This window comes from Nannospalax galili, unplaced genomic scaffold (genome assembly GCF_000622305.1).
Source record: "Nannospalax galili isolate Female #2095 unplaced genomic scaffold, S.galili_v1.0 scaffold1437, whole genome shotgun sequence".
In the NCBI taxonomy this organism is placed as follows: domain Eukaryota; kingdom Metazoa; phylum Chordata; class Mammalia; order Rodentia; family Spalacidae; genus Nannospalax; species Nannospalax galili.
In genome coordinates, this window is record NW_008341050.1 from 668,166 (window position 1) to 682,818 (window position 14,653).

Here is a 14,653-nt window from a genome sequence, read left to right on the forward strand (position 1 = left end):
CTCTCTGCTCTCTGTATTGCTTCAAGTATTCTTTGAAGGGCTGGTTTTGTGGACATGTATTCTTTCAGGCTATTCATGTCATAGATTTTTCTTTCCCCCTCAACTATAACAGACATTTTTGCTGGGCATAGTATTCTGGGCTGGCATCTATTGTCATGTAGAACTGGAAATACCTCGGCCCAGGCTTTTCTGGCTTTCATAGTTTGCAATGATAAGTCAGCTGTAGTTCTGATGGGCTTTCCTTTGTATGTGACTTGTTTTTCTTTTGCTGCTTTCAGTATTCTCTCTTTATTCTGTACATTTAGTGTTTTTACTATGATTATGTTGTGGCGAGTTTCTTTTTTGATCCTGTCTATTTGGTGTTCTATGTGCTTTCTGTATTTGTATGGGGACGTCCTTCCTTAATTTTGGGAAATTCTCTTGTACAATCCTGTTTAAGATCTGGTCAGTACCGTTAACCTGAAATTCTTCTCCTTCCTTTTGCCTATGATATGTAAATTTGGTCTTTTCATGGTATCCCACATCTCTTGCATATTCCATTCCTGTGTTTTTAAAAAAATTTCTTAATCTTTGCTTGAGTGGTCCAATACGTCAACTTTATCCTCCAGTGTTGATATTTAATTGAGTTTTGCACTTCCTTCTTCATTTCTGCATTTCTGCCTGAATTTTCTTCAATGTTTCTCTTTTGTGAATTCATTCAGAAGTTTATCCCTATCTTCCTTTTTTTTTTTTTTTTTTTTTTTTTTTTTCCTTTTTTTTGGTCTTTTTGAGACAGGGTCTCCCTGTAGCCCTAGAACTATGTAGTCCAGGCTGGCCTTGAACTCACAGAAATCTGCCTGCTTCTGCCTCTCAAGTGCTGGGACTAAAGGCGTGCACCACCACGCCCGGCCAATCCCTATCTTCTTTTAGCTCTTTGTTCCCGTGTTCTTTAAATTCGTTGAATTCCTTGATCATGTTGTATGATTGTTCTTTTAAATTCAGTGTCCTGGGTTATCTCTAGGGGATTCTCCTTGTAGAACTCTTCTACAGGATTGGTGGGCTTTGCTGGGGACGTAGTGTTTTGGCTTTCCACTTTATTATTCTTTCGTTGTGGTTTTGGCATGTGAATTTCTTTTGTTGTTTATGACTCTGATATGAGAATTCAGTTGAAGTATGCTTCTGTTTGTTTTATCAGGGTGCCTAGATCCTTTCTTTATTGATTATGTAAAGCTGGTTGATACAGGGTTTAGGTCCTCTCAGGTTTATTTTGGAGGACACTGATGGCTTCAGATCACCTATTCAGGGGTACCCACAGAAGCCCAATTCAGGTTCCAGTCAGGTACACTCAGTCTTCCTTCACCACATGGAGGCAGGATCCAGGCTCTCTCAGGCAGTCCTGTGCTTTGTCAACCCTATGCCAGAAGGGGTCTGGGGGACAGAACTCTGGCACTCTCTGGCCCATCTGCTAGGATCCCAGCCTTAGCCTAGCAAAGCCAGATCTGCCCTGGGGCCTTGGGAGGGGCCTCACAAAATCCCAGGTGGGGGATGATATGGCCCAATTAGGGGAAGCTCACCACCATGTGGAGGCAGGATTCGGGGGCTGTCCCTTGGGTTCTCAGGCCCTCTGGTAGTTAGAGGCCAGAACCTGGCACTCTCTGATGGTCTGCTGAGCTCTGAGCAGCTACCCTGATGGAGGAGGTCCAAACATACCCTCTCCAACTTCTAATATTTTAACTTTGGGGAATCTCATTTTGACCTAAATACTGGTTGATAGGCAACTCCGTTTGCAGCCATAATCTCAATTTATACTACAGTCTGTTCTTTGTGTATTTTAGTCCAGGCCTGTTGCCAGGGGTCAGACCTAGAAAAGTAATCTCATTATCATGCTGCTTATTCTTTTGGCTTCCTCCAAGCCTGAGAATCCCCAGAACAGAACTGAGTCCCTGGTTCAGTGTGCTGAAGATATGAAAGATACCTGGCACTAGCAGGATGACTGAAAGCGGCAGAAGATAAAAACAGAGACGGAGGGAGAGCCAGCTTATAATTTTAGATTTCATCTTAAAGTCATTGGGAAGCTATTGGAAGTTTTCAATGTAATGTGGCAAAAATTGATATAATTTTTAAAGTGAGTCTTAGTGGTTCATAATTTTATTTTACAGCAACCTGAGAGGTTAAACTGAAAAAAAAAAAAAACCCAAAACATATTCATGGCATATTTCCCTGACATCTCTTACAACAAAAATTGGCAAAACAGCAGCAGCACCCCTACACACTCTCACACCCAAATTCTGTTCTTTAATACCGTTATCCTTTTAAAAGAATCACTACTTGCAAACTCAGATACTGAAGTACTTGCTTAATAAAATACTTACATAGTAGAATCTCTTTCTTGAGACAAGGATGCTTCATGTGAAGCTGAAATAGCAGAAGGGGACCTAGGGTACAACCCGTAACCTTCACTTGGAGTCATTATCTGCTGACCCAGAATCCTTCGAAATGAAGAAACAGACACAATTAAGGACCTTTACTAGGCATGCATACAAAAATCTAGACATTTAAATTTGATGTCTGCATAGAAATTCAATATGTCCTTAGTCAGATACTGATTATGATTCTTGAGAAGAAATGTGAATTCTTACTCTACATATGTACTCTAGTACAGTGTAGATAGAAAAGATAAAATCATAGCCCATAAGTTAAAAGGAAAGTCCAAGGATGAGTTGGGGATGTAGCTTAGTGGTAGAGCACTTGTCTACCCTGGGTTCAATCCCCAACACTCCAAAAAATATGAAGTCTAGCCAAATTAGTGAAAACTGAGTCATATGTCATATTCTTTATTTATTTTTTGGTCTTTTATGAGGCAGGATCTCCCTGTAGCCCCAGCCTGCCTGAAACTTGCTATGTAGACCAGGCTGGCCTAGTACTCACAGAGCTCATCTGCCTCTGCCTCCCAAATGCTGGGATTAAAGGCGTGCACCATCCCATGGAGCTCCTGAGTCATATTCTTAAGTACATGAAGCTTTATGAAAGATAAGTATGTGTAGTAAGTGGTACTACTGTGGTTTCTCAGGGATGTCTCCTTTCAAGTATATGTGAAAATTTAATTATAGACAATGATCTAAACAAATACATTTTCTGATCATACTGCGAAAGAAAGTTTCTGGACCACTCTGATACTCAGACTTCAGCTACTGGTGCAAAAGTAGTTTTCCTCAGCTAGGTGTGGTGGCTCACATCTGCAAACCCAGTCCCTTGGAGGTAGAGGAGTTCAAAGTCATCCTTAGCTTACATCAAAATTTCCAGGCCAGCCTAGGGTATATGAAATGCTGTGTATACACGCACATGCACACACACACACACATTAGAAAAAAATTAGTTTTACTCAATTATGATGACATGTTGGGAATTATGGAAATTTCAAGAAACCCCCACCAACTTGAGTTTTCTTTCAGCTGAGGCTTTATATCACATGGTCTTATTTACATTCATTAAAATCATGGCCATTTAAAAATGCTCATAAAGATTTCAGAGTTCATGGTTTTTGGACCTGCACTGTTTCTGTTTCATCTTGGTCAACAGAAAGCTTCCCTACCTGAGGTGAGGAAAGCTGGATGTCCACAGCTGGCACTCCTTCTGCAGACTCTCGGTATGCGCACTCAGCTTCTGCTCATACAAGAGCTCATCAATGGCTGTGAACATTGCCTGGACTTTCTCAGTGGCATTTTGGTCAAGTTCCTAGAAGGAAATACCACCCCTAAAATATTTAGATGAACTATTAAGGATAAATAAGGTTTGGGGCTGGAGAGATGGCTCAGCGGTTAAGAACACTGATTGTTCTTGCAGGAGACCCGGGTTCAAATCCCAGCGCCCACATGGCAGCTAACAACTATCTGTAACTCCAATTCCAGGGAATCCAACAGCCTCTTCTGTCCTCCAAGGGCACTGCACAACACAGGTGCACTTACTTACATGCAGGCATAACACTCATACACATAAAATAAAAATAATAAAATATTAAAAAAAAAAAAAAGAATATATGAGGTTGGTGAGGTGACTGAGTGGGTAAAGGCACTTGCTGCCAAGCCTAATGACCTGAGTTTGATACCTGGGACTCACATGGTGGAAGGAGAGAACCAACTCCCATAAGTTATCCTCTGACCTTCATGCACACCATGGCACTTGTGCACCCTGACACATACATTCACATACACAGAAATATACACAGTAAGAGAGAGGGAGAGATTGGGGGGGAGAGAGAGAGGATAGTTCAGTCTCTTATTGCAAAATAAGTACAACCAGATTTTGCTTTGTTTTTTTTTTTTAATATTTTATTTTTATTTTATGTGTATGAATATATTGCCTACATGTATGTATGCACACCCATGTTGTGCAATACTGTGGAGGTCAGAAGAGGGCTTCGGATTCCCCTGGAACTGGAGTTAAGGACAGTTCATAGCCGCCTGAGCCATCTCTCCAGCCCCAGATTTTGTTTTGTTTAAGGGTTCATTCAAGATACTGTTTACGGGGCTGGAGAGATGGCTCAGCAGTTAAGAGCACTGGTTGCTCTAGCAGAAGACCCAGCACCCACATGGCAGCTAACAACTGTCCGTAACTCCAGTTCTAGGGGATTTGCACGACACGGGTACACTTACCTACATGCAGGCAATACATTCGTACACATAAAATAAATAAATAAAATATTTTTTAAGGGTCGGGCTTGATGGCACATGCCTTTAATCTCAGCACTTGGAGGCAGAGGCAGGTGGTTCTTTGTGAGTTCGAGGCCAGCCTGGTCTACACAGTGAGTTCCAGGACAGCTGGAGCTACAGGGAGACCCTGTCTCAAAAAAGAAAAAAAAAAATTAAAATTAAAAAAAAAAAAAAAAACACTAAAAAAAGGAAAAAGTTTGATAGTTCACTTTTACCAAGAGTGTATGAAAATATGCCCTTCTGAACAATGTATATTCCAGGAACAACTACAAATCTGAGTAACAGTATTTTACTCAGCAATGGTGATAGCATACAAGACCCACATGTTTGTTTTTTTTTTAAACCACTGAGCCATCTCTCCAGCCCCTTCCTTGAGGCTCTGCATGTGCTGTTTATCATCTGAAAAGCTCTTTTTCTTACTCTTCACGTGGTGAATGTTAATCCTTAAGTCTCACTGCTATCCTACCTGGTAACTAGAGCTAAAGTGAACTTCCCTATAATCTTCTATTTCAGCCCTCTGCCATCTTCCTTTTCTCTATCTCCCTCATTAGATTACTGAACTATGAACTCTCACCCCACATCCTCAGAGCTAACTACAGCAATGAGCAAATACACTCAAAAGTATCTCTTGAATAAAAACTGAAAACTTGCCGGGTGTGGTGGAGCACGCCTTTAATCCCAGCACTCAGGAGGCAGAGTGCTGGGATTAAACACTCAGAACTCTGTGAGTTCAAGGCCAGCCTGGTCTACATAGTGAGTTCCAGGACAGCTAGGGCTACAGAGAGACCCTGTCTCAAAAAGACCACAAAAACAAAAACAAAAACACCCCCTGAAAACTCAAGTATTAAGTAAGGGGAAGCTCCCATTATGATACACTAACACCAGGAACTATTATATACACTATTCAAGTTGACAGGTGTGGAGGTAATAAACAATGAAACATGAAACAGTGGTAGTAAATGGCTAAGTAGACCACAAACTAGTATGCACATATACCACTATGTAAGGGAAGTATACATACTTTTAAAATGATTGGAAAAGGCCAGGCACAGTGACACATGCCTTTAATCTTGGGAGGCAGAGGCAGGCAGGTATCTGTTTTAGGCTAGCCAGGACTACATAATGAGAGCCTGTCTCAAAAAAAAAAAAGTAATATTAAGTGAGAAATAGAGCATAATGCTGCTATATGCAGGTATGCCATAATTATAACTATGCCAAATGGAATACAGATTTCAAAAGACACTGAAATTAAAATACCTATTTTATCAAAGCATCAAAATTGTACAAAAAAACTTAGTCTTTTGATTTTTCTTTCAAGATCATTAGTCCTAAAGATAATTTATGACGGAAGATAGCCCAAAACTACACAAGTAAACTTCTCATTATCTAATTAATATTGTTACCAGAAATCCTCAATCCTCTTCTAATATATAAGGAAAAAAAGTAAAAACAAAAACTGATCTTCAGTATGCATACTATCTTTTTTTTTCCTTTTGGTTTTTGAGACAGGATCTCACTATGTAACTGTGGCTGGCCTGAACTCAATATGTAGACCAGACTCACTCAAACTCACAGTGATCCACCTGCCTCTGTTTCCCAAGTGCTGAGATTAAAGGTGTATGCCCATGCCCAACTACATATTACTTTTAATCTGCTTGGTTCCTTTTAACAATCTATCATACACCTTTTTCTAGGTTGTAATGGTTTAGTAATACATATTTATTTTTTATTTTTAGTATTTTTTATCTCATGCATATGGGTGTATTGCTTGCATGCATGTAAGTGCACCTGTGTCATACAATGCTCAAGGAGGTCAGAAGAGGGTATGGGATCCTCTGGAACTGGAGTTAGAGACAGTTATTAGTTGCCATGTGGGTTCTGGGATTTGAACCCGGGTCTCCTGCAAGAATAGCCAGTGCTCTTAACTGCTGAGCCATCTCTCCAGCCCCAGTAATACATTTTAAAAAACATTTTAAATAACAAAGTAACGTGAGTGGTGGAGAGGCTCTTGGTAGTGAAGGAGCACAGCAAAATAGATCCAGAGGCCAGATGCCTATGACCCTGCAGATGTTTAAGTCAAACACGCAGTATCCCTAAGGCTCAACTATTCCCTAAAACAAAAGTAAATACTGAAAGAAGGCAAAGACTGAAGCTTCTTTACAACTACTAGAAGTGTGGATTTGAGAATTAAATGGCCGGGGGTGGTAGCACAAGTCTTTAATCCCAGCACTTGGGAGGCAGAGGCAGGCAGATCTTTGTGAGTTTGAGGCCAGCCTGGTCTACATAGTGAGTTCCAGGACAGCTGGGGCTATAGGGAGACCCTGTCTCAAAAAGACAAAAAGACAAAAAAAAAATTAAAAAAAATTAAAATGTAGGGTTGGGGATCCAGCTCAGTGGGTAAAGTGCTTGCTGCTCAGGCATGGCAACCTGATTTCAGATCCTCAACACCCATGTAAAAGCCAGGCTTGGAGGTACACATCTTGCCCCAGGGCTGAGTGAAGACAGGTGGATCCCAGTGGCTCACTGGCCAGCCAGTCTAGGTTCAATGAAAGACCCTGTCTCAAAAAAATAAGGTGACAGACTGGTTAGATGGCCCTGGCCCAGAAGGAAATTCTCAAGGCTGATGACCTGAGTTTGATCCCTGGAACTTATGTAAAGGTGGAAGGAGAGAACCAACTCCACAAAGTTGTACTCTGACGTCCAAATATGTGCCCCTCCTCCAACACGCATATACTCGTACCATACATGCACTGAAATTTTTTGTAATTAAAAAAATAAAGTGAAGCTGGGTGTGGTGGCACACATCTTTAATCCTAGCACTTAGAAGGCAGAGTCAGCAGATCACTGTGAGCTGGAAGCCAGCCTGGGATAGTCTACATAGCAAGACCCTGTCCTAAAAAGCAAACAACCAAACCATAAGATGGAAGAATAATAAATGAAGACACTGGATGTTGTCCTTTGGCCTCCACATGCACATATGTGTACACATACATATGTACACATTATATACACACACAAGCACAAAGAATTAAAATGTAAACCAGCAAGGCAGGAGAGTAAAGAAATGAAACATACTGAAAATTCTTAGCTCTCAGAAGAGCCTCCTGAGAACTCTGCAGACTGATTAACATCAACTCACACCATATCCCCAGGAGAAGTCCGAGCTGCCTTCTGTGGAGATCCCTGTGCCTGTATAACTTGGAAAAGCAGACCTGGAATTCCCGGTGTCGGTTGATATAAAAGGTGATTCTTGGGTAATATCAGATTCACTAAATGTACAATTTGGGAGGAAGAAAGAAAAAAAGAAAATTCTCATGTTTCCTCAGGTTTCTGCAGTATTAACTACCCAGCAACTTATCAGATGTAAGTATGTACAAAAATTATCTGTAAAGGCAAAAATACATATAGAACTTAAAATTCAAGCATCATGGAAGAGTCCTACTTCATCTCTATAGAGCTGATGGCAGCTGTACTAAATCTAGTCAGTTTGTGATGATTATTTCTTCCATAACATTCTTTACACCTAATTTTAATGTTAATAGAACATCTCAACTTGGATGATATGTTTACAGTTTATCAAGTACTTTTGCAGTTATCAATCTCATGTAATCCTTGCTACCATAACTTGATGATTTAGGACCCAACTTACTCCTTTTAAAAAACAGAGTATCTTGAGCTGGAGAGAGAGCTCAGTGTTTAACAGCACTGGCTGCTCTTGCTTAAGAGCCGGATTTGAATCCCAGTACCCATATGGTGGCTAACAACCATCAGTATCTGCAGTTCCAAGAATCTGATGCTCTCTTCTGACCTCCATGGGCACTACACATATCCGGTGCACTTTACATACAAGCAGCCAATATACTCATACACATAAAATAAAAATAAAATATTTTTTAAAAGTAAGAATCTCAGTTTTAGTTCCAGGTCTTAAGACTAGACTCTGACTTTACAGCTTTCTGAATCCATACTGCTTTCAGAACTCTCTGAAGCTGTGGTCTCTTCATTCCATATCTTAGTCACTGTGGTTATCACTTACTCAGCACTCACTACAAGTCAAACATAAAGCTACATGTACTTCACTTCATTTATATTCACGACACTAGAGAAGAGATTTTGATAATGTCTTTTTTCTTGGTCAAACCAAGTAAAGATCTGTCAATTTTACTGACAATTAAAAAAATTTTTTTATTGAATTTTGGAGTATTTCATACAGAACATCTTAATCATCTTTATACCTCCTTCCCCATTGGCACCACCCATGGGCCCCCACTGGATTTCATGTGTTCTGTCATTTGTGTTAAGGCCTATCATTACTGACAATTTTTCAAAGTACCAACTCATGACTATTGGTTTTCTATTTCATTAATCATGATGTTACTCATTTACCCAATGTTACTCAGCTAATAAATGGCAAAGATAGGACTAAAATATCAGATCCCTCTCAAGTACAATTTAACTCCTTCATAATCTGACTTCTGGAAGGTTGTGAAAATAAGTGTGATGTTGTTGCCAATAGCCATCCCAGAATGAAAATTAAATGGCAGTGAAAACATCTGTGGATTGCTTTTTTGTTTGGTTTTTTTTTTTTTTTTTTGAGACAGGGTCTTCCTGCAGCCCCAGCTGTCCTGGAACTCACTATGTAGACCAGGCTGTCCTTGAACTCACAAAGATCTACCTGCCTCTGCCTCCCAAGTCTGGGATTAAAGGTGTGCGCCACCACACCCAGACTGATTGCTTGGTTTTTTATAGATCAGGGCTCACTATCATGCCCAGGCTGGCCTCAAACTCCTGACCTCCAGCAACTGTCCTGCTTCAGGCAGAATTGTTTTCAGGCGCAAAGGCCTGGTCCAAATACATAAGATTTTGCCATTCGCAAATCCAATAAGTGCCGGGTGTGGTGACATGCGCCTTTAACCCCAGCCCTTGGGAGGCAGAGGCAGGTAGATAGATCTCTGCAGATGGAGGCTACTCTGGTACACATTGTGACTTCCAGGTGGGCTGTAACTAGAGAGACTCTGTTAAAAAACAACAACAACAAAAAAAACCCCAGCAAATGCAATAAGCACAAAACAACACTTAGTGTTATTACCTTTGAGAACTTGTGTCTTTTTCATGGCTGTCATTGGTAGGGGAAATGTCATCCAGTTGCTCTGGAAGGGGGTGATGATTAAGAGCATGCTTTGTTATTCCTTTCCTGTGGGGGGGAAAACAAACAAGTTTTATTTTGATATTTCATATTTCCTACAGGAAAAAATACTTTTTTTCACATTTTTAAGGTATATCGCATATATTTACGTGTGTGTCTGCCTATATATGCACTCTGTATGTGCACTGGATCTCCTGATGTGGATGCTAAAATCTGAACCCAGTGTTCTGCAGGAGCAGCAAATGTTCTTAAAAGGTGAGCCATCTCTCCAGCCCATCATTTATTTCTAGTGTCTGTGTATGCATACCCATGCCATTGTGCACATTTGGAAGTCAGGGGAAAACTTTCAGGAGTTGGTTCTCCCCTTCTACCATGTGGATTCCCTGATCCATACAGTTGTAGGAGAGGGCTGATTCCTCCAAGTTGTCCTCTGACCTTCCACATTGTGTGCCACAAAACACACACACACAAAATAAATGTAATCTAAATTAAAAAAAATGAAAGTGGATTTTAAAGTCAAGCCCACTCAATTCATTGGGAAATGACTGTTTCTTTGGCTTATTTTTAAAAATATTTTATGTGTATTGACTGCATGTATGTAAGTGCACCTGTGTTGTACAATACCCTCGGAGGTACAAGAGGGCATTGGATCCCCTGGAACTGGAGTTATGAACGTTGTTAGCTGCCATGTGGGTGCTGGGATTCGAACATGGGTCTTCTGCAAGAGCAGCCAGTGCTCTTAACTCCTGAGCCATATCTCCAGCACCCCCTCAAGGTGCTTATTATTTGAATTGTGTAGGCAGCCTATTCCTTAATAGATAATATGTGTCTAAAAGGAAGGAGAGATTTTTTTTTTCTTTGTATGAGACAGAGTATTACCATTTACTGAGGTCCTACTATGTGTGAGCCCTACGCCATCATTTTAGATAGGCTTTTAGATAGGTTTATTTGTATTTGTGTGTGTGTATATATATATATATATGTATATACATATACATATATACACATATACATATATATATATATAAATTTAGCAGTTTGTGTAAAAGTTAACATGGCTAGAAAAGAGCCCATCCAAAAATTCAGGTGTAACTTAAAATAATTACTACTAGCATATATAGTTAATATTTAGGGGCTAGAAAGATGACTCAGTGGTTAAGAGCACTGGCTGCTCTTACATAAGACCTGGGTTTGATTCCTACGACCCATATGGCAGCTAATAACCATCTGTAACTCCAGTTCTAGGGATCTGACACCCTCTTCTGACCTCCTTGGGAGCTGCACAACAGGTGCACTTACATATATACAGGTAATATATTCATACACATAAAATAAAAATAAAATATTTAATAAGTGTATGACTGCTAATTGCATAGCTCAGTGAGGAGGAAATTGGGATTTGACTTCCTAACACTATTGGCAATATAATCTTAAAATGTTTAACATTATCTCACAGGCATGGTGGTACACGCCTTTAATCCCAGCACTTGGGAGGCAGAGACAGGCGGATCTTTGTGAGTTCAAGGCCAGCCTGGTCTACATAGTGAGTTCCAGGACAGCTGGGACTACAGGGAGACCCTGTCTCAAAAAGACCAAAAGAAAAAAAAAGTTTAACATTATTTCATCTGTAAATCAGCAGCTTGTTAGACCCACCCATCTTACAAAGTTGCTAAAAGGATCAAGAAAGTGATCCTGACTTCCAAATGTGCACAATGGCATGGGTATGCAGTCACTCACAGATCCCCAGTCTGCGGCACGGCCTTCCGAGTGTATCTGGAGATCATCCTCCTCCTCCTCCTCCGCAGCCGGAGCGAAGAAGCCCCGGTGGGGGTCTCGGGGCCTGGCCCCTCCGGCCACCTACCGACCCCGTCTCGCCCCGTCGCCTAGATTCCGGACAGCCACCTCCCGGAGTTCCCACCCTAAAGTCTTCCTCCCAGTGTACTTCCTCTCCAGAGCGGAAGTGACGGAGGCGCCCAGTACAGGCCATATATACGCTCGGGTGCTCAGCAGTGCTGGCATCCGGGGTTCCGGGACTCGCGGCTTCTGCGCTCTCTCCCTGGAGGCTCAGGGACCCGGCGGGTGTGGAGCACCATCCTAGTCCGGGCTTTGGTGGTTGATGGTGGCGTCTGACCAAGACTTTCAGAGGAAGAGACGGCTGAGGAAAGGTGCCAGAGAGGTCCTAGAACCGTAAGAGCAGTCGCCTTACCTTTCCAGGTGGAGGAAGGGAGCCTCGTTTGATGAAAGAGCACAGGACCGGGTCAGGCCCAGGCTCCTGCTCCTGGGTGGTTTCTTTCTGTGCTCCCTGGTTTGCCGTTTGTGTGGTGGAATATTACCCAATTGACCTCGAGTCCAGTTCTGACACTAAATTCCACATCAAGAATTGTGCTTGGCTTTATGGGATGGTGGGTTCAACCGTCTGGCAACATGTGGTGATTCTGCTTACTGGGGTGAATGGCTGGTTGCATAGAAGATGCAAGTTTCTTAACAGCTTCAGAATCAGGTCGCTGCATGAGGTGGCATCCAAAACCATGACAAGTTATTTTGGGATGAGATGGCAGCACACCACTGTTTTGCAGTTTGAATTCCCCTATACCATACATATTTTTTGGCTTTGTTTTGGTTTTTTTTGTTTTTAAATATTTTATTTATTATTTTCATTTCATGTGTATGAGTGTATTAACCTCATGTATATGAGTGCACCCGTGTTGTGCATTGCCGCGGAGGTCAGAAGGGAGCTTTGGATTCTGAAACTGGAGTTAAAGACGATTCGTAGCCGCCTTGTGGGGGCTGGGAATCGAACCCTTGTCCTCTGCAAGAGCAGTCAGTGCTCTTAACCGCTGAGCCATCTCTACAGCCCGGTTTTGTTTTGTTTTTAATATTTTTCTATTATTTTTATTTTATGTGTGTGAGTGTATTGCCTGCATGTATGTAAATGCACCCGTGCCATACAGTGCCCACGGAGGTCAAAAGAGGGTGTCATAGCCCCTGGAACTGGAGTTACCAATGGTTGTTAGCTGCTGTGTGGGTGATGGGAACTGAACTTGGGTCCTCTGCAAGAGCAGCCAATGCTCTTAACAGCTAGGCCAGCCCTCCAGCCCCTTGTTTTGTTTTTTGAGACAGGCTCTAGTCCTAGCCGGTGTGGAACTATGTAGACCAGGCTGGCCTAGATCTCATAGAGATCCACCCTTTGACTCCCAAGAACTGGGATTAAAGGCCTGTGCCCATACAGTGTTTTAAAAAGGGAGAATTTTAAATTCTGTAAGAGCAAGGGAAATTGCTCTTATTGGCTTATTTTTCATTATATGTATGTTTTGCCTGCATGTAGGTAAGTGCACCGGAGTGGTGTGGAGACCAGAAGAGTGTGTCAGTTCCCCTGGAACTGGAGTTAAAGACCGTAGTTAGCCACCATGTGGGTGCTGGGAATTGAACCCAGGTCCTCTGGAAGAGCAGCCAGTGCTCTTAACCACTGAGCCATCTCTCCAGACCCCAGAAATTGTTCTTTAGAGCATTTGCTAATTCAATTTTAGGTCAATGAGGTGTTTTAGGGATGGGAGAGTAACACATTCCACAGTTAAGGAGAAAACACCAGAAAGAGAGTGAAGTACTTAAATATTCAACTAAACAGAGGCACAGTTGGGGCTTACTGTGTTTGACACACCGCTACTAATTTAAGGGCAAGCACTTATTTAAGAGATGGGGTCTCTGTGTTGCCTAGGCTGGCCTTGAATTCCTGGACTCAGGTGATCCTCCTGCCTCAGTCTTTCAGTTAAGACCACAGGCACACCCACTGCATCGAGCCATATCTAAAATTTTATTCTTACATACTTACTAGTTAACTTGGAAATGTATTGCTGGATTTCCATTCTATAATATCAAGGTTTCCTTTTAACATAGTGAGTATAAGGAACATAGTTCTAAGTATAAATGCGATTAAAAGAATACTATTAAGTAAAGTGGTGTATGGTAAAGCATAAACAATGATGATGGTAGGTGACTGTTAGATTTTTGGAAAATAATACAGTCACTTAGGATTTGGGGAGTGCTATGTTGTTTTTCACTTGTTCTTTGTGGCTTATATTACTGAAATTTGGATGTCGATTTTAAAGAAGAATGGAGGACAATATGAAGTTTGCTGTGGTAGAAGACAGTGTGGAGTACCGCCTGTTCCTGATCCCGGATAAAGCAGGGGAGCCAGAAGAGCACACAGAGACTCTTCAGAAGTACATTGAGAGAATAATGACGCATTTTGCATCTATACTTGTCCCCTATATCTGGCAGAATCAGCCTTTCAATCTCAAATTTATACCTGGGAAAGGTAAAGTAGTCCACACTTCATTCAGTGTTGCCTGAAAGAGGTTGACATTCTCCACTTTTTAGATTAGTGATGTTTGCCTATCAAAAGAAAAATCATTGATAAGAACTTTCCAGTAATCATTTCCTAGGACATAGCTTATATTAAATATTTTAAGTTCATGATTGTTGTTTTGAACTTTAATCACCGTGCCCTAATCTAAGTAGCAGTCTGCACCAGCTCAGGCTTGTCTTGCTTATTTAATCATAGCTTCTCCTTACTACTTGATGCTTGTGTTAAAAATGCCTTTAGTAGCTTGCCTTGTTTCCCATAGCTGTTTTGTAAGAACCTAAGACTAACTTTGCCTGGTTTATAAAGAAAAATAATTGGGCTTTATGACTATAGGTTGCCACCCAGAAGCATTTTAGGTTTCCTTTATTGCTTCCCTGTGTTAGGGCTTTCAATCTGATCTCTAGCAAAATATAGTTATCTGTCCTGTCATTTCTGTCATTATGAAAACAGGATAGG

General features: G+C 41.3%; 2 protein-coding genes across 17 annotated transcripts in view; one reads left to right on the forward strand and one right to left on the reverse strand.

Moving 5' to 3' along the window:
- Fam149b1 (family with sequence similarity 149 member B1) overlaps positions 1-11,769 on the reverse strand; it is a 57,110-nt gene extending 45,341 nt beyond the window's left edge. For 8 of the 11 annotated variants that reach the window (XM_029565133.1, XM_029565129.1, XM_029565128.1 and 5 more), the window contains exons 1-5: positions 11,572-11,763; positions 9,778-9,882; positions 7,828-7,957; positions 3,572-3,714; positions 2,352-2,468 (exon numbers count right to left, since the gene is read on the reverse strand). In XM_029565133.1, the coding sequence (XP_029420993.1) occupies positions 2,352-2,468; positions 3,572-3,714; positions 7,828-7,957; positions 9,778-9,882; positions 11,572-11,618 (542 nt within the window). In that variant the 5' untranslated portion in view covers positions 11,619-11,763. Of the gene's footprint in view, positions 1-2,351; positions 2,469-3,571; positions 3,715-7,827; positions 7,958-9,777; positions 9,883-11,571 lie in introns of all 11 variants that reach the window. The other 3 variants (XM_029565132.1, XM_029565135.1, XM_029565134.1) reach the window with 2 other exon arrangements.
- Positions 11,770-11,857: 88 nt separating this feature from the next.
- Positions 11,858-14,653, forward strand: part of Ecd (ecdysoneless cell cycle regulator) — a 36,046-nt gene continuing 33,250 nt past the window's right edge. The window contains exons 1-2 of one of the 6 annotated variants that reach the window (XM_029565138.1): positions 11,858-12,048; positions 13,941-14,149. In XM_029565138.1, coding sequence (XP_029420998.1) covers positions 13,945-14,149 — 205 coding nt within the window. In that variant the 5' untranslated portion in view covers positions 11,858-12,048; positions 13,941-13,944. Of the gene's footprint in view, positions 12,049-12,075; positions 12,092-12,217; positions 12,237-13,940; positions 14,150-14,653 lie in introns of those variants that run through there. The other 5 variants (XM_008836611.3, XM_008836612.3, XM_029565137.1 and 2 more) reach the window with 5 other exon arrangements.